Source organism: Cavia porcellus, unplaced genomic scaffold, assembly GCF_034190915.1.
Source record: "Cavia porcellus strain 051 isolate PalLab524CR breed Dunkin Hartley unplaced genomic scaffold, mCavPor4.1 scaffold_1, whole genome shotgun sequence".
NCBI classification, from domain to species: Eukaryota; Metazoa; Chordata; class Mammalia; order Rodentia; family Caviidae; genus Cavia; species Cavia porcellus.
The window spans coordinates 121,957,345-121,978,500 of NW_026947484.1; the positions used below are offsets into that span (position 1 = coordinate 121,957,345).

The 21,156-nt window shown below is 35.9% G+C and overlaps 1 protein-coding gene across 3 annotated transcripts; it reads right to left on the bottom strand.

The window, feature by feature from the left end:
* Positions 1-754: 754 nt before the first annotated feature.
* Positions 755-21,131, bottom strand: Extl2 (exostosin like glycosyltransferase 2). 3 transcript variants are annotated; one of them, XM_063254963.1, is made up of 6 exons: positions 20,169-21,131; positions 17,935-18,010; positions 7,529-7,606; positions 6,162-6,589; positions 5,491-5,561; positions 755-2,739 (listed from the first exon to the last, which is right to left on the bottom strand). In XM_063254963.1, the coding sequence occupies exons 4-6, from the start codon at positions 6,553-6,555 to the stop codon at positions 2,251-2,253; spliced, it is 954 nt and encodes a 317-aa protein (XP_063111033.1). In that variant the 5' UTR covers positions 6,556-6,589; positions 7,529-7,606; positions 17,935-18,010; positions 20,169-21,131; the 3' UTR covers positions 755-2,250. The 3 variants fall into 3 exon arrangements, with proteins under 3 accessions (XP_063111033.1, XP_003479014.2, XP_063111043.1); XM_003478966.5 differs by lacking the exon at positions 7,529-7,606 and having other exon boundaries at positions 20,169-21,130; XM_063254973.1 differs by lacking the exons at positions 7,529-7,606; positions 17,935-18,010.
* Positions 21,132-21,156: the final 25 nt, after the last annotated feature.

A 21,156-nucleotide genomic window follows, 5' to 3' on the forward strand; every position in this document is an offset into this window, starting at 1 on the left:
TGTCATCTCTGATCATTAATCCTGGTATGTCAACATCAGTAATTTAAGAAATGCCTAGCAGATTAGTAAAACACGCTTCTGGGTGTATCACACAGTTATGGTTCTTTGGTACTGTATATGGTCCCCCTCTCTAGCACTGCTCCCTTGTTCTGTTTCCCAGCTGCCTACCCAAGCTATCTCTTTTATTTTTATTTAAAGGACAAGAAAAAAACCATGGTAGATAGCATTCTCATTTTGTAGATGAGAAAACTGAAGCTCTGAGTGGTTAATGAAATGTCTAGCAAGGATTTGAGTCCAAGTATTCTAATGGCAAAGTTTGCACTTAACTACTAAGCTACATTGCTTCTCCCATGCACTTTTAAGCCTCAGCATCTCTGTTTTGGATCATGTGTGTCAAAAGTAAGAAGTAAAAAAAAAAGTGTTCAAGGAAAGATGATCTTAGCAATAAGTTATGTCATTCTGAAGGCAAATTTAAAGCAATATGGAAATGAAATCTGGTAGTATTTTCCCAATGAGAAATTTTCTTATGGAGAATGTAGCTAATTTTTTACTTGATTCTCAGCAATATACAAAGTATACAGGAATTTGTAAAAACAAGGGGCTGGGGATTTAGCTCAGTGGCATAAGCGCCTGCCTTGCAAGCAGGCAGTCGTGAGTTCGATCCCTGGTACCGATAAAAACGGAAAAAAAAAAAAAAAAAAAAAAACATATGCCACACAAAACATGAGTCTACTTAATCAACATGGAACACATGAATGGTTAAACATTTATTTTATTTATCACATAATACCAAGAGGCAAAAAAAAAAAAAAATACCACCAAGGTTGGAAAAAGCAGATGATTTACATTATTTTTAATAAGGTTCCAAGATTTTTCTTTATATGACTACATTAAAACACACACACAACACACACACACACGCCACCCAAAAATACTGAATGGCACCATGATCTCTTAACTAGAACGTAAACTATGTTTATTTTCTTATTCTCACAGCTTTGCAATTTTGAGACTGTATAGGCATAATGAAGACAGATGAGGTCAGTAACTTCAATGAGAAGGAAGAGGAAGATGAAGAAAAAGAAAAAGTAATAAAGGTTTACTAAAGTATTTCTTGCCACTGTAGTGAAAAAGGACTAAACACAGACATTGGGTGGGACACAGATACTAATTCATCCAACAGAGAAAAGGTAATTTTAACAATTAACTGATGGGGACCCCCAGGGAATTTCTCTGCTATGCCTCAGTTGTATTTCCTGTATCTATATAATTGAAATTTCATCATGATGCATAGTGCCTTAGATCTTTTCCAGAAAAAAGTTCTAAAGGCAAGGATGTATAATACACACAGCTATTAGTATATCCATGAGATAAACTATGCTTTAGTAAGTCTTTGATGTGAAGGATTTTAACTTCTGCTACTTCCTACTTAATCATTCTTACAGAAGTTACTTTATATATTTCTTAAACACATAATTTATGTAAGATATAAAAATATACATACATTTTCAAGGTCCATTCAGTGATGAAAGTTACACATCTATTCCTTGCTGCATATAAACTGTACATAAACCAAAGGTTGCATATTTCTGGTGATCCATGCAGTATACTCACAAAACTCAAGCAAACAACTAGATTTCCCTTATATCCTAAAATCTACCCTCCCAGTTACAATAGACTTATCTACAAAAATAAAAGTACCAATGGTTGCATTTTAGTCATGCTGGGCAGTAAATATGGTTGCAAGGGCCACAAAGAGATCATCGGGAGCTAAATATGGACTTTCTTTGTTTTCACATGGGATGGGGATTATCTTCCTCTCACATGGCTTTTCCCTACATTACAAACTTTTGCTAAAGAGGCATTTCAGGCTTGAAATTAAAACAATCCCTTTTAGTGAAAAAGTTAAGAAACACTCTTCTGGAGTTTCCTCCTGGAAACAGCTTGCTCTCTCTAGGTCCTTAAGGCAAATGCCAGTAATCAAATAAACTGTTGAACAGTCTCAGGTTGTAAACAATAAAATTGCTGACCAAGCAGTTAACCTTAGACAAAAAGTTTGCATGAATAAAACCAGCTTCTTTGTTCTTGAGGTTAATGTGACTTTTATATTCTAGAAGTGCTGCACATTTTTCTATTGCAGAGACTTCTGGACTGGATAGAAGTTCATGATGCTACTTAAGAACAAAAATATGTAATATGGAGAAGCTACTCAAATGCCAAGCAGTTTTCAGGTTTGTTTGTGTTTTACTTTCACATTTTACTTTTGTGGTTGGCATATGGAAAACCAAATTGGGAAATCATAATGTTGGAGTATTTTAATGGCATGCTGCCATAGATTTTAACAAGCTTATTTATACAGTAAGATCGCTGCAGAAAGTGCTCGGCTCGATGCCACATTCCAGAATAGCCACTGTTGGTTTCCTTTTCTGAATTGACCATGTTTACAGGTTTCACAAATATTCCTGATGTCTTCCCAATGTGCTTGGAAATGATAAAATTCATGGCAATATCATCACAGTTTTGGGTTTCATCTATTAACACATGGACGGCTGAAGGTTGTCTCTGAAAGAGTTCGAGATATTTGCTGTTGAAGAAGGAGGCTCCAATCAGCACCATGGAGTACTGGTCACCATTTCCAAACCCTGGTGTTTGCAGTTCAAAACCTCCGTAACTATAGATTCCTGATGAAGTAGAGACATGCTTTCTAGGAACAAATCCTACAATTTGATCAGGAAATTGCTGAAGAGAGTGAAAAAGAGAAATTAAGCGTGGCATTTCTTTAACCAGATAGTAAAAAAGGGCATCTGTTACAGATGCCATTTCTTTAACCAGATAGTAAAAAAGGGCATCTGTTACAGAAAGAATAAACTGTTTTGTCACTTCTTATTATCCATTTCTACATCTTAATTTCATTTAATGCCAGACCACCTCACAAAACTGTGCCCTAAGCTTCCAAGTCAAATTCCTCACAACCCAAATCTCTGAAAGAAAAAAGCTCTAACCTCACACATATTCTTCTAATTTTAACATCATCTGATCTCAACAAATTCCAGTCAGAAGAGTCTAGTCCTTCAAAGTGTGCTGCAAGAGTAGTTGTTTGCATGGATGTTATCTACTGTAGGAGGTCAGATGTAATGCGATCTTTCTGAAAGTATTTCTAGGCACTTAAAAGTATATAAAATTATAGTTCTCTATGTATAACTTTACCATTTTTTCATATTGATTTTAATGTTTCTGAACAGAACATTAATGTTCTGTTGATTTGAAACATTATAAATTCTTTTTATATTTTTATCCTTTTTAGCTTGGGTATTTTGTTTTTAAAAATATAAACAAAATAAATACGTAAAATATAAATTGTATATAATTTATTCAAACAATTTGGTTTGCAAACAGCAGTGTTTGGCAAAATTTTATTTTTGTTTGCAAATTCTGCATCTGGTGACAAACAAAACTACAACCACCTTTTCCACACAAATTCAAATGTAGCAATCTTTTCCAAAATTGAAGAACAAATTAAATTTGTGAATCAAGGTATCACTGAATATGCATATAAAAATGAGATTCAAATCTTTGAAGGAAAAATAGTAGCAAAAAATTTAATAATATTAATGTTAGAGAGACTAAAACGAAAGTCAGCAAACAAAGATATTGAAGCATAGGAAAGAGGCAAAAACAAACAAGACTAAAGGCTCAGTCCACTCTTGTAAATACTTCAGTTTCATTCATGTACTGAACAGATTCTAAACTAGCGGCACACACATTCAGCCATTTAGGCTAAGTTAAATCTCATTTCAAAGAACTCACAGTCCAGGGAAGGTACAGTACAAACACATGAACAAAGACAATGCAAGAGAAAGCTGTAATGTAGATAGGTAATTTGATGGGGGCACAAAGGACAGAGTGACAACTGTGTTGCTGGAAGAAAGTGGGAGGTCAAGGAAGTGTCTTTCACACAATCTGGAGAATGAAAGACATTTCACAGAGGGCTAGGGGAGGAAAGGGAAGCAATGGGCACTTGCTAAAGTACAGACGAATACCTACTCATCTTGCTGGCCTCTGTCTCTCAAATCATTGCACATGCAGGGCATTGCTCAGGCACATTGTGAGGAGCCAGATTTTTGGGGGCAATAGATTCAAACTGTGCTCAACAATTTTATGAATAAAACTTAACATCCTATTTATTCCTCTTTAATTATGGCTTACTGAGATTGTTGTAATTAGCTATAGTCCTCAAATTCTGCCTTCCACCATCTTTACTTTTTGAGTAAACTAATTTTTTTAACCTTTCATCGAAGCCTCATGGCCATTATATTAGAACTTTCTGCCTGAGAAGTTTTAATTTACAGGGCTGGAAAAACTTTTGTAACCACTTACCATAAATACCTAATGTTGTTATATTCCAAGTTGTTAATGAAGGAGAGTTATTACAGTGCAAATTAGATTCTTTATAAGATAGCAATGGGTATAATCATTTTAGAGGGCTTCAGACTGGTTATATGAAATTCTGGATTCAGGTGATTGTGTTGCAATGTATGAATATATCCAATAGGGAAACCAATGAGCAACAAAGTCCTGTTTATTTGAACTACAAATCGGGGAAAAACAAACAAGCAGTAACCTGCGCCACCACAATGGTACATGCAGAATTATTACTGCAGAATTTGTAAAAAATAGTCTTAGAATCAGGATTAAATTTTGTTGAGGCAATAGATGCTTTCTTTTAGAAAAAGTTAATACAATAGTAATACAAAAATATGTACTTCATCTGAGACACCTGTCTGTGGTCTATGGAAAAAAAATTACCCTGATAATTACCCAGATAAACCAGATTATTTCTTCATTGTTTTCTAGAAGATAACTCCAGTTCTTCTTCTCAATTGTCAGTTTGTGTTTGGACGTCCCCTCAAAACCTCATGCACTCATGAAAGGTGGGCAGCCTTTTTGGAGGCAGCTGAATCAGAGTTTATTATTGGTTCACTGCCGAATGCTAAGACTGGCAGTGTGAGTGCTATACCTGTTTTAGGGCAGGCAACCCAAATACAATATAAGGTAGGGAAAGAACCTTGCTCCCCACTTTTGCTCTTGCTGCTCTTGGGTATCTTTTTCTGCCATGTCTGCCATATCATCCTGGCTTGGAGGCAGCTGATTACGGACTTCTGAAACCTCTGCAAACTATGAGCTAAATAAACATTTTCTTCCTAAACTTTAGGTGCTGAGTATTTTGTCTCAGCAGTGAGAGAAAAGTAACCAACAGAGCATATACTAAAATATTAATTAAACATAGATTAAAAATACTATAACTTTAAGGTTGGTTTAATGAAGCTCAGAAATCTTGATTAGTCTATAACAATTTTAACTGTCTCTTAGATAAATAATTAAATACAATGTTTTGAGTAACTCAAAAACTAACTTAAACCATGTTAGCCTTAATAAACACCAGATAAAAACTCCACTCAAGTGGTTTCATAAAGGATATAGCAATATTACCTGCCAAACTGAGAAAGCAAAAACAAGGTCCTGGGCACTAATGAGTGTGTCATCATCTACCATTAACACCGCTGAAAGGAAATGAAAACAAATTTTATTAAACAGTTTGCAAAGGAAAATAAAAGTAGTTAAGGTATAGTTGTATTTGTAGAGATGGCAAATAAAGTTCCTGGCCCGACTAGTAAATAAGAAATGTACTGGAAAGACTTATCTAGTATAAAGAAATCTTTTTGAATTTTAATTGATTTTATAACTGCCCAAGGGGGACATAATCATGTAATTATCATCCATCATTCTAGAAACAAGTGAATCTAAAAATAAAGCCTTTTCTTTTAAGCAAATTACAACCTCAAGAAACTTAAAAATGGAAAGACTGACAAAACACATATTAAGCTAAATGGTGCCTTAGTATTTTCTATAATGCAACGATATATATGAGTGCTTCTTTCTTTTTGCAGTATCAGCATCTTGGTTATTATAAGATGCATGTTATTTCCTCTTCACTAAACTACATTGTAAGATCTTAGAAACTGTTCCTTTAAGCTTTTCAAAGTATGTTCTGATTAATTTTCCTCCAGAGTGAAGACAACTAGAAAGTTAAAAATCCACACATCCATTCTAGTTCTGATGAACCACAGCCCTTATAGTCTCAGAACCCAGTTTCAACTCACCACTGGTTTCCACTTCAGGGAAAACCTGGAGACGATTTCTCATTCTGTTTGCTATTTGTTGTTTGAAGATCACAGGGACAGGGTGAGGCCCTAGAGAATTCCATAACTCATCTGGTCCCTTCTCCCCAACATTGTTCCATACCACAATCACTTTGTGCAGATATGGTATTGCCTGATAATGATTTAAAAGTCTCAGTAAGAGATCTGTCCTATTATATGTCTGCATGATAAGAGTAAAAGAATCCAGAGAAGACTTGCCCTGGGATTTTATTTCCCTACGCGAAGAAAGCATCTTGTCTTCTTTGACATTGGGAAGTAAATTGGTCAAGGCCCCAGCTACCAGCAGCAACACAAGGATGACCACCAAAGAAAAACGAAGCACCCGAATGCCCATTACTCTCCCGGGAAGTTTGCAGATGTGACAATACCTGGAACAGATATGAGCACAAAATACAAAATATTAACATCCTTGCCAATCATTGCATTTTTACATTTTTTCAGTGGAGAGAAATCAATCTTAATTTGGATGATTTAAACTTTTCTGTTACTCACCAAAAGACGATCTGGTCTAAAAGATAAAAAGTATAGCCTAATATTCTTTTCCTTTTGTCCCTGCTTGTGTAGTTATAGATAAAAGATCTATACACCAAGTAAGAAGGATTAAACATTCGAAACTTTGACCTTATTTTATCACTGAAAATCTAGTTCTGAGATGATGTCCAAAATGGAACTATATTTCCCATAGTAATATATTAATTTTAAATTTATATTTTGGTAGCAGACTTTTTCCTCCACAAAAAAAATCATACACCGAGCCATTGTTATCTGCATGAGGCACATAACAGTAGTAACAGCAACAGTAAGTAATTCTGGTGGATTTATGACTTAGGCTTTGCACTGTGTGCTTCACAGATTATGTTACACATTTATTCATTTATAAAATTAAGCAGATACTGAGCACTTGTGGCAGGCACTGCTCTTGGTTTCATATATACAGCAATAAATAAGATAGTGTCTGCTGCTACTATCAGAGGAGATCAGGAGAGACAAATAAACAAATGCAAAGTATTATTTAGGATAGTAGTCATAAAGAGAATATGATTCTGAGGAAAATAAATCAGAGCCAGCCTATAAAGGGCCGTGATAACCTCAACAAACATACAGATTTTATTTTACATGAGATGGAAGCCATTCAAGGGTTAATTAAGAGAATACAGACATTTATCTTTTATGATTATTATTATTCTCATTTAATACTTCAGTTGCATGTAGAGATTAAGTGATTTTCCCAAGGTTACTAATCAATTTAAGTAATGGAGTTAGAATGTTTATCAGGAAAATCTGGCCCAAGAGCCTAGGCTACTCACCATTGTGGACCGTGGTGCGCTACCTGGATTCAAACCCAGGATGGAATTAAAGTCAGGCTCTTGAGCGGCTGACGCTCCCTATTTGCAGTACAAATCACAACGTAATAAATACCCAGCTATCCATTCTTTTACTCTCCCTCTAATACCTAGAGATCTTCTATAGATAAAACAGCAGTGAATAGCTGATAAGCATGGTTTTGATATTGATAGGCCAAAAATTTTTTTTTCTAATCAAACTTTTCAATTTTATATGTGAGAAAAGGTCAAATCTTACAGTTTTATAAAGACTTAGAACTGATTACTGGCTTCCACACAATTGTATTTCTATGCTTACCAACTCCTACTATAGCATCATTGCCCTTCAATTATTTGTTTTTCATTCTTTTGTTATTTCTATTTCTGACTTCAGATTACTTACCCCTCCACAAGTCTCCATACCCCCTGCATGCATGGCTTTATTTTTTATTTTGGCAGCTGCCTCATCCTATATACGGATTCAGCCTGTCATGACTGCAGCCATCTTGAGTTTAACTGCCATGGTTTCACCAGGGTAAGAGAGTAGTTTCCCCCTGCAGCTTCTCAGTGTATTATAAATAGACAAAACATCACAGTGATATGTGGAGCCACACAACCAGGCACATGCAGGCAAAAGAGCTGCTTCATAGTGGCAGAGAATGGTCACTGTCCCAATAGCTCTTAGTTTTCAATAGTCAAAGTTTGAAAAGCAATGTTATCTTGACAGCGAGCATTCTGGAGAGTTTCAAAGCTATTCTCTCCTGGGTTTTTCTGCAGTTTCTTTATTTAAAAAAGCAATTTTGTGCTTCCTGGCCTGTCATGGCTTTACTGTATAAGATACGAATAAAACAAATTATTTCTGAAGTAAGCTCAACTTTACTATGTTATTTTTCAAGGACAGTAATTTAAGGCTTTAGAGTACATTTTTATTTTATGAAACCATATGAATTAATCACCTTGATTCAAAGACCTGAAAATCCTTTCAATAATGAATCTAAATAATCTTATAAACATTTTCAGTTCTGAATAAAAATAGCCAGTTATAAACACTCAAAGAACATTTTGACAACCACATTAAAGTATACTAGAATAAGATTACTGGATTTAGATGAGTAGGAAGAGTATTGTAAAACTTACACAGGTTTCCAGTTTCTAAAGTGGACAATCACTTACTATGTATCAGCTTAGTCTAGAAAAGTCACGAAGATTAATTACTATAGCTGTAAATGTATAATGTCAAAGACACTCATGGGTGACTGCTTCAATTTTATCTATTCTTTGAGGTAGTGTATTCCCATTACAGAAACATTCTCTTTCAGACAGCTTCTAACCCCCTATTTTACTTCTATCAGAAAGGTTTCCAGAAATATGAATAATTTATGTCTTTAGAAACATATTATAAATATTTCATTTGGTATTTATTAAACACAGCAGTCCAATAAAATTATACAAACTTTTTGGTTTGCATGGAAATGTGAGAGCAAGCATCAGAGACTGTTGTGCAACAGACAGATTTTGTACGTTAAGAGGAGAGAGGTCTAGAATGCTATTGTAGTTTCATTAGAAACAGCTTTAGTACAGTTGGGAGGGTAAAAGGACCACAAATATATGGATTTCACAGTTTACAGCATTCGTCTTTTCTATAGAATGATTCTATTATCTAATTCATAGCTTTGGCCTCTGAATGGAATATATAGGACAACATCTGGATGACATGTCTTACTTGTAAAGAACCAAGAAGAAATTTAGGCATCTCCCAGTTCTTTTGCTCTCAGTTTCTAATTTTTCTTTTGAAAAATTATAAAATTATATATCTCTATATAAAAATATATAGATATATATTTTAATTAATATATTTAATTAATATATAGACATATACATAAATATACAGATATATAATATGTAATTTTATGTATCTATACACACACACACACACACACATATATATATATATATATATATATATATACATATATATATATATGTATATATGTCTCATTTCAAAGAGAAGCTGATAGTTTTTAGTCTATTCTCTATTGGCCCATCTTTCATGTCCATAGATATAGAAGATGAAATGTAAACACTGTAAATATCAACAAAACAAAATAAGAATCTTTTTTTTTTTTAATTACAATGGTACCTTGGTTCACGAACTTAATTTGTTCCATGATTCTGGAAAAGATGGCCACATTTGTGTTTGTGTGGGAAAGATGGGCTTGGTTGTATTTGTCACCTGATACAGAGTTCATAAACAAAAACAAAATTTTACTAATCCCTTCTATGAACAGAACTGTTCACAAACAAATATATTCATGAATCAAGGTACCACAGTACTTAAACAAGTCAGATTTTTTAATGACACGTATTTTTGTACTTATGTTAACTGACTAGTTTCTCATAGGCAAAGAGTATACCCTTTTAGTTATTTAGCTATGCATTACTCTTTCAGCTTCTTCCACTAGGGACAATTGTCTTCTCTAGGGTGCACAGCAAAGTCTGGAGACATTCTGACTACTAGAACTCAAAGGAAAACACTATTGATATCTAGCAGGTAGATGTCCAAGATGCTGCTAAACACCTGTAATGTTTGGGATAGCCACCCAAAGCAAATAGTTATCTGGCCTGACATATCATTAATGGCAAGGTTGAGTGAGAGACCCTGCTTTACATATTAGTAAATATGACTCCTAAGACACACTTGAACTTGATGGGCAGGGAGCCTCAAAAAACCCTACTGTCATTTGTTTTATTTGAATAGTATGGGATAAAGCCAAGTCTCTAAAACTGCCTCAATATTTATGCAACTCACTATATAAACACATAAACTCAGAGAAATCAAAGAGACCTCAGAGCTAACTTCCTTGTTTCCCAGATGAACGTGGGGTCCAAGGATAAGGAATTGCCTAAGGTGCGCTAGCTGCATGAGGCTAATTGACAGCAGAGCCAGGGCGAGAATTTCTCAATAGCTTAGTCCGTGACTCTTCCCACCTCTGCAAGGATATGTCAAAAAAGAAATATATTACATTGTCACTGGGTACCTGCAAGATAATACAAAAATTAATACTTGATATTTTGGAATTTTTTACAGCTTTAATAAGATTTCCGCTATCATAAAATTCACCCACAGAGTTTAGCAGTTTTTAATATACTCAGTTTTGGAAACATCATCACCATTTTAAAACATTTTTAACACCCCCTAAAAGAAATTCAGACCCTTAAATAGTCACTTCCTTTTCTATTATCTTCAAAAGCAGCCTCTATTCCAGCCTCAAAAAGTCACAAATTTACTTTCTGTCTCAATGGTTTTGCCTATTCAGCACTTTTCCTAGAAACAGAATTATAGAATATATGACCATCGTATCTGGGTTTTACATTAGTAAAAGTTGTTCAAGGTTCATATATATTGTAGTACAGAGAGATATCTCTTTTTTTCCCATTTCATTGTATAGATATATCACACTTTAACTCTTCATTAGTTGGTGGACAATTAGGTTGTTTCTACATTTTGACTGTTACAAATACTACTGCTACAAAGATTTATATACAAATGTTTATGTGAATATACATTATCATTTCTCTTAAAAAATGTCTAGGTATAAAATTGCTGGGTCTTCATGCATTTAATACTTGAAAATTGAAATGCTTCTTGGAACAGTATTATTTGAAATTATATGAAATTTTCTTAAATGTGGTGATATGGCTTGTATCTAGGTCCCCTCCTAAAGTCTTGTGTGGCTGTAGGTGGGGCTTCTCAGAGGTGGCTGGATCTGGAGTGTGTGACTCTGGATGTGATGCTGAGATTGATTCACAGTGTAAGGCAGCCTCACTCCGGGTGTGAGTGCTTCCTGCCCTGAAGACGGGTAGCCTGGATAGGATACAAGGGACACAAAGAGGGTCACTGCCAGTTGCTTATTGCTTGTTGCTGTTTTGCTGCTTTGCTTCCTTCTGCCTGCCAAGAACTACTTTTCCTCTCTGATGCCCCTCTGCCATGTCAGCCTGCCTTGGAGCCAGCCAGCTACCAACCGAACCTCTTATAAACTATTGGCCAAATAAACCTTTCCAAAAGGGTATTTTGTCTTAGCAACAAGGAAAGTAACTAAGACATGTGGACATAAGATACAGTAAGAAAATAAACATTACATAGTCTGTGAATAACAGTTAAACATTCTCTTCGGTGTAGTCTTTAAGTGACCAGGTAATTTAGATTTTTAAAGACCTGCTATTTGGTTTTATTACTACACTGTCTATCAAAGTTCCTTACAAATTACGCTGTTGAAGAATTGTTTTCCCAAGGACAGTTTCTTCAGACTACAAAAGAAATAATTATCCACAGAGAAGCTGTAAACAAATTTGTTAGAACGCAGAACAAATAAAACGCAGTTGCATCCTCTGGCTCATAAGGTAGGAGAACAACAGCTGGCCATCACACAGGGAGAAGATATCATTTTCATTTTGATACTCCAGATGGTAGAAGAATGTTAACTATCCTGCCATCTCACTTAGATTTGCGATACTGTGGAGATTGTTTCTTTTGTATCTTGTCCTCTAAGATGTGGATTTGCCTAAAATGATGATTATATAGAATACAGATGATCAGAAAAAGGCCTTCAACTGTCAAAAGACAGAATCATTCCAAGACGGAATGCAACGGTCGATTCAAAACCTGCACTTTTTATGAACACATAGATGAGAGCTGAAAGAAACAGCTGTACAACTGATGAGCAGTTCCTGACCAGGCTTACTACCTGCACATAACATATTGTTCAAGTGAAGGGAAAGGAGCACAAGGTATTGATTCAAAAAGGACTTTGCCCTTGTTGATGCCTATATATGGCCAGGTGATCCATGTCTACCATGTACTGGCATGTGTACTTACCTACAAACAATTCTCTCTCCATCTGATCAATTCCTACTCATGAGTCTCAAATATTGCCTACCGTGTAAAAGATTCTCTCGTCTCTCTTTACCTTCAGTGCTTCTGTGAATTCTGAACAGGGCTGCTGTGTAGACCTTGTTTCCAGGTACTGCAACTGTGCCTCTAGCTCTTTGTCAGTCTGCATGTGTACTGAGAGTGGTTTCTGTCAGTCTTTATAATTCAGAACAAGGTCTGGGCCCATTTTTTAAGATTACTGGTAGCCAAACAGAGTAAGGGAATCTATGTTTAAATTACCCAAACCTTTACAATGGATACTGAACATTTTATTCCCACAAGCGTTTTATTCCTGTATGTGTGCAGTACGCAATGTTTGCATTCCTTGCCAGAAGCTGGTACATGCACATAACACATCTTACTTCCTATTTTATCCCTTTCCCTCCCCTCCCTAATACCTCCTTCCATCTCTTGATCTCTTTCTCATTTACAAAAGATCTCTCTCCCTAGTTCTTATATATTTTATTTTGGTCTTTATATTTTGGATTTGTCATATAAGAGAAACTGTGCTATTTAAGCCTATGTGTTCAATTTACTTTACTTAACACTATGGTTTCAAGGTAAATTAATTTTTCTACAACTGACTCATTTGTCTCCATGAAAACACCACATTTTAAAAATTAATTTGTCTGTTGTTGGGTATATGAACTATTTTCAGGGTTTAGTTATTATGAATTGTGCTGCTATAAACAAGTATGCATGTATCTCTATAATATGAATCCTTAGGAAGATATGTAACTAGCTGGGACAAATGGGATTTCTAGAATTTGTTTATTTTTAATTTTTTTTTTTTTGACCAGGAACTACACCTAGGGGTTCACACTTGCTAGGAAGGTACTAACAGTGCTAAGCTACATCCTTGGCCCTGTGGTACTTTAAGGAATCTCCACACTGATTTCCACAGTAGCTGTACTAGTTTACACTGTCACCAACAATGTAGAAGAGTTCCTTTTCCCCTGCAGCCTCTCTAGCGTGTAGTAGTATTTGTTTTCTTGTTGATGATCATTCTTTCTGGGGTAAGATGGAATCTCAATGTTGTTTTAATTTGTACTTCTCTAATTCCAAATGACCAGTAAATATGTTGAACATTTCTTCACGTATTTGCTGGCCTTGTACTTCTGAAATGAATTGTTTATTCATTTCCCTTTCCCATTTTTAATTGGTTCTTTTACTTGGGGGGAGTCCTAATTTTTTGCAAGTCTTTATGTAGTCCAGATTATTAGTCTTCTGAAGAATACCTAGCAAAATTTCTTCCCCTTTCTGCATATTATCTTTCACTTTGGTTGTTTCTTTCACTGTGCAGAAGCTTTTTAATTTGGTCTGATCCCATTTGTTGATTCTATTTCCTGGGCACCTGGGGTTCTGTTCATAAAGTCCTTGACTGTATCTATGACTCGAGTTTTCCCTGTGTTAATCTTCCAGCAGGTTATGTGCTTCTGTCTTAACATTCAGTTATTTTATCTATTTTGATTTTAGTTTAGTACATGATGAGAACTACGGGTTTAGAGTCAATCTTCTGCATGTGGATAGCCAATTTCCCCAATACCATTTATTAAAGAAGTTAAGTTTCCTCCAGTATATACTTAACACTTTAACAGCATAAGCGCAAATTAAAGCCTAATTGACTAAACAAAACTTCAGAAACCTTCTCTACATAAAAGACCTATAACCAGGAGAGCCAGTCACAAAATGGGACCCCAAGACTGTATCAAAGGAGGCATGTTTCTACTTTCAGATCTGTGACCAACTTATTTGATAGGTTAAAAATGTCTCAGATCTTTGCCTTTTCAAATCTTTGCAAATATATTCTTCATTGAGGTATCTTTCAAGGAAACAAGGTATCCTTGTTTCAATGGAAGCTCTTTAGTGACTGAACCAATTTGCAGTGGGGGAATTATAACCCTTTGTTATGATAATATTATCCTTGTGAAGGTTTAAGAAAGAATAATCCAAAATTTTATTATATATACAGGCAGAAGCATACAAGTTTCAAATAGACAAAAATATCTTACTTGATTGACCAGAGAAAATTGGTCTGGGTCCTAAAAGTAACAAAACTACAGACTAGTGGTGGCCAAAGTAGGGCACGCATGCCACCGCCTGTTGTTTGTTATCAATGAAAACTCTAAAAGGTTCCCTATTTCTGCTATAGATATTAAGAAAACTGGCAGAAAAAGAAAACTAACCCTAATAGCTACAGTACCCCATTTCTATTATAGTAAGTTTTCCAAGTACAGGAGACTAAACCCAGGACCTTTACACTGAGCCATATCCCCAATCCTTTTTTATTCTTTGATAGGGCCAATTCATTTTTATTTTTTGACGCAGTCTCATTAAATTGCCTCCCAGAGTGCTAGGATTATAGGTATGTTCCACCACACCTAGCTTCCACTAAATTTTAAGCAGCATAACTGTAAAATACTGAATGCCAGAAATAGTATTTAAAAAGTCATTTTTCTTCACAAATACTTTCTAAGTGTTACACAGTATTCTAGAAGAGTTTTAAACTTAAGGATTTATCCTTATCCAGGAAATTTGTTTTTTTTCACTGTTATTTTAGAAATACCACGTAGCTCTTCTCATTTTCTACCAAATCTATCCTCACCTTCCTAAATGATTTTCTTATTGTTTTTTCCTAAAGGGACCATCTACTATTAGAAGATTTTTCTAAATACACCAAAAATAGTGTAAATTATTTTGTTAATGTCTATAGAAAAAAAGACATGAATGGGAAAAAATTTATAATAAAGGGTCCATCTTACTGTATTTGTAACCTATTAATTATATGGTACACGAATGGATCATCTTAATCTGGATAATTATATTGTGAACTATTTGGGATAATGTGCTCAATCTTTTCTAGTCACTGGATAAGTGGAGATATACATATAATACATATATATATATATATATATATATATATATATATATGGTAATTGGTTATCTTATGCAAATTAAACTCTGTCATTTACAAGGCCTAGTCTTGCTTTTACTATGTTTTTGAAATTTCAGCTCATGAACAATCCTGCTAAAACATATTGAGAAATAGCTATATTTACTACACTGTTACATTTGAATAGATAAATGCTGCAGCAACAGATCATTTCTCAATGCAAGCTGTAGAAAAGTATTTCTCTGATTACATTACACATCAAGTCCTCCTGCCAGCAGCCAGGTTGAATGAGACTTTTTTTCATGCATAAACCAGGTTAGAAGGAACAAGGCAGCATTTAAAATAGGGATATCAGTCACTATGTATCCATGTCTCTGTATGTCTTCTGGATCTCACTCATAATCTACAGCAAAAGCTGCTCACCAATCTTGGCATTTTCTGCTTTTCCTTTTTGTTTTCTAATACAAAGCAATACATTTTTCTCAAAAATGTTATCCAATTTGTTGGAGTCCATTTTATTGGTTTATGGGGAAATAACAAAGATTACATGTGACATTTTTTTTTAAAGCATCACCTGTCCCTTTCAATCCAGCCAGGTGTCACTGAGATAATGAGGTCCTCTCTACTTTACAAGTACACAAGTATGAATTAGGAGATGAATGCTCTTTCCAGTCTTGTACCCTTTCTTTTGGAATTGCCAGCTAATTGTAGCTATTGATGATGGTGATGTTTGGAATCTATAAGACATATACCATGGCAGGAATAAGAGTGGCCTGATTCCTAAGAGGATACTAATGATTTGTAAGAATGCAAGGATTGAATGCATTCTAAGAAGAAAGCAAGAAAAGCATTTTTAGCTTAGCACTGTACAGCGCAATGCAAGATTAGTTCCAGAAATGGGTCAAAAAGAAGCCAAGTACATCTACAAATACATTACTTTTATTATTCTAAGATTCTGGAACTTTTTGTTGAACTGCTGTGTTAGACACAAAAAAATGGTGGGGGGGATGCTACAAGGCAACAGATCCTTAGAATGTTCTATAGAACCTTCTCCCTTTTACTCAATGCTGGTTTTCAACATCTTACAAACCACTTATCTGAGAGAAACAGATATCATATATGCGGCTTATGAATAATTTCAGATAGCAGACCTAAGATGGAAACATTGCCAATTTATGTGAGCTTTCTCACTTTTTTAGGCAAGGTCAAAGTATACTTGGTTGGTCCATCCAGTCAACAAAAATTTATAGGTGCCTGCCATATACCTAGGACTGTAAGACACAGTGAGCAGACATAGTACCTGTCCTTGCTGAGCTTAGCAATACTCATGAAAATCGTCAAAGCTTTCCTTCCCTTACATTACACAACACATACCTCTAATCAGTAATGTCTCAAGTTTTCAGAAAGAAAGAAAATAAAAATATATCCACTCCATTTTGTAGGTAGGGAAGCTAAGGCTGAGAATACTCAATGAACTACCTAGGCCACAGGAATAACAGTGGGTCAGAACCAAACACCTAACTTACACTCGAGCATCTTTGTATTTATTATCTCTGTTCTTTGCCTTTGTTCTAGTTTTAGCTTTATTTTAGTCTTAAGAATATTTTAAGTTCATAAAAAAACACTTTATAAATTAAAAAAAATCATAGGTATCAGAGTTAGGGCTATAACTTAGCAGTACAGTTCATACTTAGCATGGGTGAAGTCAAAAAGCAAAAATACAAACAAAATAGTATAGTTACTGAGCTCATTCTATAATCAGACTAGTATTTCAATGGATCTATATTGGAAGAGTTGTTATACTGCTTTCCAAGCCCTGGCTCAAGTAAGGACTTTTATTTTTAAGGAACAAAAACACTTCTTTGGGCTTTTTTTCTTTTCTTTTTTAGACAAGAGTGTTCCTATGTAGTTCAGGCTGGCCTAGGATTCATTATGTTGCCCAGGCTGGCCTGGAACTCATGATGATCCTCCTGGTTCAGCCTCCCAAATGCTGGGATTACAGGCATGTGTCACCATACTTGGCCAAAAACATTTCTATAGAAATATTTTTTCTCAGATCTAAAACACTGTTATTCCACCCACCTATTTAGGAGCATTATTTGCAATAGCACAAGGCAGAAGCAATGTCCACTGATAAATGGTAATTCATTCAGAAAATGAGGTATACATTTACAATGAAATATTATTCAACTTTAAAAAGGAAGAGAATTCTGGTACCTGCTGTAATACACATGAACCTTGAGGACACTATGTAGATGAAAGAAGTTCAGTCACAAAAGAGGACAAGTGATACATGATTCCACTAATATGAGGTACTGAGGACAGTTAAATTCATAGAAACAGAAAGCAGACTTGTTGCCAGGAAAAGGGAGTAGAAGGAAACAGATAGTTGTTTAGTGGGTATGAGATTTCAGTTTTACAAGATGAAAAAGTTCTGGAGATGAATAACACAACAATGTAAACATCCTTGTCACTACAGAACTGAGCACTTAAAATGGTTAAGATGATACATTTTGTTATATGTATTTTACCACTTTTTTTTAAGGCCCCAAAAATTCAGCTACTTACCTCATTATGCTATTATTATTTTTTAAATAACTTTCCTTCAGACTTCGGTGAGTGACAGGAACAGATCCTTGTGGCACTATGAAGGGAAATGAAAAAGTTTTCTGCGACATTTCAAGTCAGCAGGAAAATTTTTTAAAAACACTGAATTTTATGCCATTGTCCTTAGGCTTTGCTTTATTTTTAAATCAGAATTTGCTAATCTGTGTTCTAAGGATCACATTTAGGCAATAAGTATATAATGACTTCCTGGTTGGTTATAACATCATTACATGTTTTGTTTTTATCTTTCTCATGAGGGTTAAGAAGCAGCATAAACTGATACTATCCCAGCTATCTAATGCTACACATTTGAAACCAGGGTATATATGCCACATAGTAAAACCTCTGAACACATATATATTTTGCATTTGTATTCAATTTCTAGATTTACATAAACCTCCACTCTTATCCACTACTACAAATCTGCTTTTCATCAGATGTTCACCGGACATTCAATTTGAAGCATCTAAAAAACCACTGGGTTTAAAGTAGGGTTGCAAGAACTGGCAAGGTAGTTTACAGAGGAGGACATAATGGCATCCTTTTCATTCTTGCTGACTGCTGTTAGAAAGGCGTTTTTGGAATGATGAGCTTCTGCCCCTTAAATCTTTCTGCTTCATTACTGTCTCCCATCACATGTCTGGGAAATGCTTTTTTTTTTTTTTTTTTTTTTAACCATCATATTTACTTTATAATCTTATAAAGTATATTTACTTTATAATCTTTATATTTACTTTATAATCTTATATACTCATGTCTACTTAATGCTATAACATTATATTTACTTTATAATCTTATATACTCATGTCTACTTAATGCTATAACATGTGAAGGAACTAAAAATTAGGACAGGAAACTTTCCAGTTCCTGTATCTGATTAGAGGAAGGCAAGAGGCTGACTACCTACAGCCTTAGATTCATTTTTAATTTCCCTATGTCACATTCTTTCATGAAAAACATTAATTACTGCAAGGCCAAAGGAATATGTACATATATGAAGACACGTTGTAATTTAGATGTCCCCTTCACTGCTTCAAGAGCATCTCTCCTGAATCTGTTCCTCCCTCCCTAAAGGCTTTTTTATTTACATCAGCTTCTCTTCCTAAACTTCCAGGGAAACAACTTTGACTTATCTGGCTTTGTACTCCCAGTGTCAGCACAGAGACTGGCACATGGTGGATACTCACTAAACGACAACTGAATGAATTGAATCATCACCTGAAAACACATAAGTTAATATATATGTATGAACCAAATATTTAAGATAATAAAAGAAACGGGGCACAGAAAAACACTTTCTATTTACAGAAATATTTTCTTGATTTAACTGAAAACAAAAAAGCCCTTACTGCTGAATATAGCCATTATGCTGTCCAAGCCTGAAAAATGCAACGTGGCATGGTCACTTTTAGAAAGTAGAAAGTCCTTACCAGAGTACTTACATCCCTATCTTTGGGGGGTGGCAAGTGGGAACATTTGAGTCTCTGGAAACTGATATAATGGAAACTGAACTTCAATTTCTCTAACCTTATTTCAAAACTATTGGAAAAAAGGCAACACAGGTTTCTATATATACCAGCTGAGTAATTTCAGGTTTGTGGCAGTACAAGATAAAAGACAAATTACTTTCAAAGGCAGAATGCAAAAACATAGGCTCAAATTGCAGCTGACATTGATGAATCAAGAAAACACTGGGAATCTGCTACTAAGATTTGATTATTTCCCTGTATTTTCCCTCTCCTAGTTCCCCGCACTGAAAATAAAGCAGTTTTGAAATCCAATTGCAATGGAAATATTTATCATTAATCTACTTGGTTTGAACATAATTAAGGTTTGCTAGCAGTGCAATAAAGTGAAATTCAAAGTATGTTGTAAATACAAAGCTTCCTTAAAAAGTAAGTGCTATCATTTGTAAGTTTTTTATGTATTAAATTACAATGATGAAATAATGCTAAGAAATAAAAAAGCAAAAGACGAAAATACTCATTCCAGAATTTAATTTGTGGATTACAGCAGTTTTGACACAGCAGTTTAAAACCATAAGTATTTTTTAAACTGCAGAATAACTACACTACAGTTTCAAAATCAAACCACCAAATTACTACTGCACGCAGTTTCAAGATTGAGAGCAAAACACGTATATATTCTCACTGGAAAAAATAAATTAACGCTGGAGCATTTTGCGGTCTCCTCACCTCGAGTGCAGAGATTGCAGCGGGGCCGGCCGATTTATTTGCTTGCAGCTCGGTTAGCACATAGCGGAAGGGACATCCTGTTTATCATTTTCGGTTTTTTTCTAAACCAATCGTGCATCCACCTTGCCTCACCGCTGGAATAATAACCTGGGAAACGGCGCCGCCTGCAAAGTGAGCGCCTGCAGCAGGCGACAGTCCCTAAATGGTCACCCCTCCCTCTTGGTGAGGCTCCACTTCCTGTTGGGCTAACAGGCGTTCCCAAGAAGCTCGGTTTTGTAGTTCCCAGCCCGCCTCCGAAAGCCAGGTCTCCTTTTTCCTAATAACTTTTTGTCATGCACGTGACGGGCCACCTGACCTTCCCCGAACACTGTCCGGAAAGGGGCCTAGGAGGGTTCCCTCCCGAAGGGGGTATCAAGTCACTGAGGGCTTGGGGTTAACCTGGAAGCAAAGGGGGCGCGCAGTCTCGGGGTTTCCTGCGGCTGCTACTGCGGGGAAGCGCTGCAGTCACCACACCGTAATTCTCTTTTTATAAAGGCTCTTTTTATAGGCTCCCTAAAACACCTTGAAGTTTTTCTTTCAAAAGACACTGAACAGTGGCCTCCTGCGTGGCTAGAGGGCCATGCGCTGTTTGCGGGCGTGGGTTCCCATAGTGTTCACCTAGCAAAACCATCACTGGCGTGTCCGGCCCCTGGGGCGGGACACGCGGCCACCCGTACTCGCAGGCACTGCTCCTACAGCGCCCGGACTCAGTACCATGGGGACTAGAGACGAGACTGGCTCGGACTCCCATGCATCCGGGCACATTGGCAGGCGGTAGGCGGTGCGAGTGGGCGTGAGCAGACGCTAAACCTCCCGTCCAGCCAGGGCTGCAAGTCACCAAAGACTTTCTTCCTGGGTCCAAGTAGCGGAAACCCCTCCGGATCAGTCCCTCCAGCCCGCAGCCCACTTTGTCCCTCACCCACAACAGCCCCAGGAGGCCCGCCGTAGG

Coding starts and splice junctions, on each gene's coding strand:
- Extl2 (XM_003478966.5), bottom strand. Junction 5,562..6,161: donor CCCTGAAGTGGAAACCAGTG/GTGAGTTGAAAC, acceptor ATTTCCTTTCAG/CGGTGTTAATGGTAGATGAT. Junction 2,740..5,490: donor TTGCTTTCTCAGTTTGGCAG/GTAATATTGCTA, acceptor CACTCTCTTCAG/CAATTTCCTGATCAAATTGT.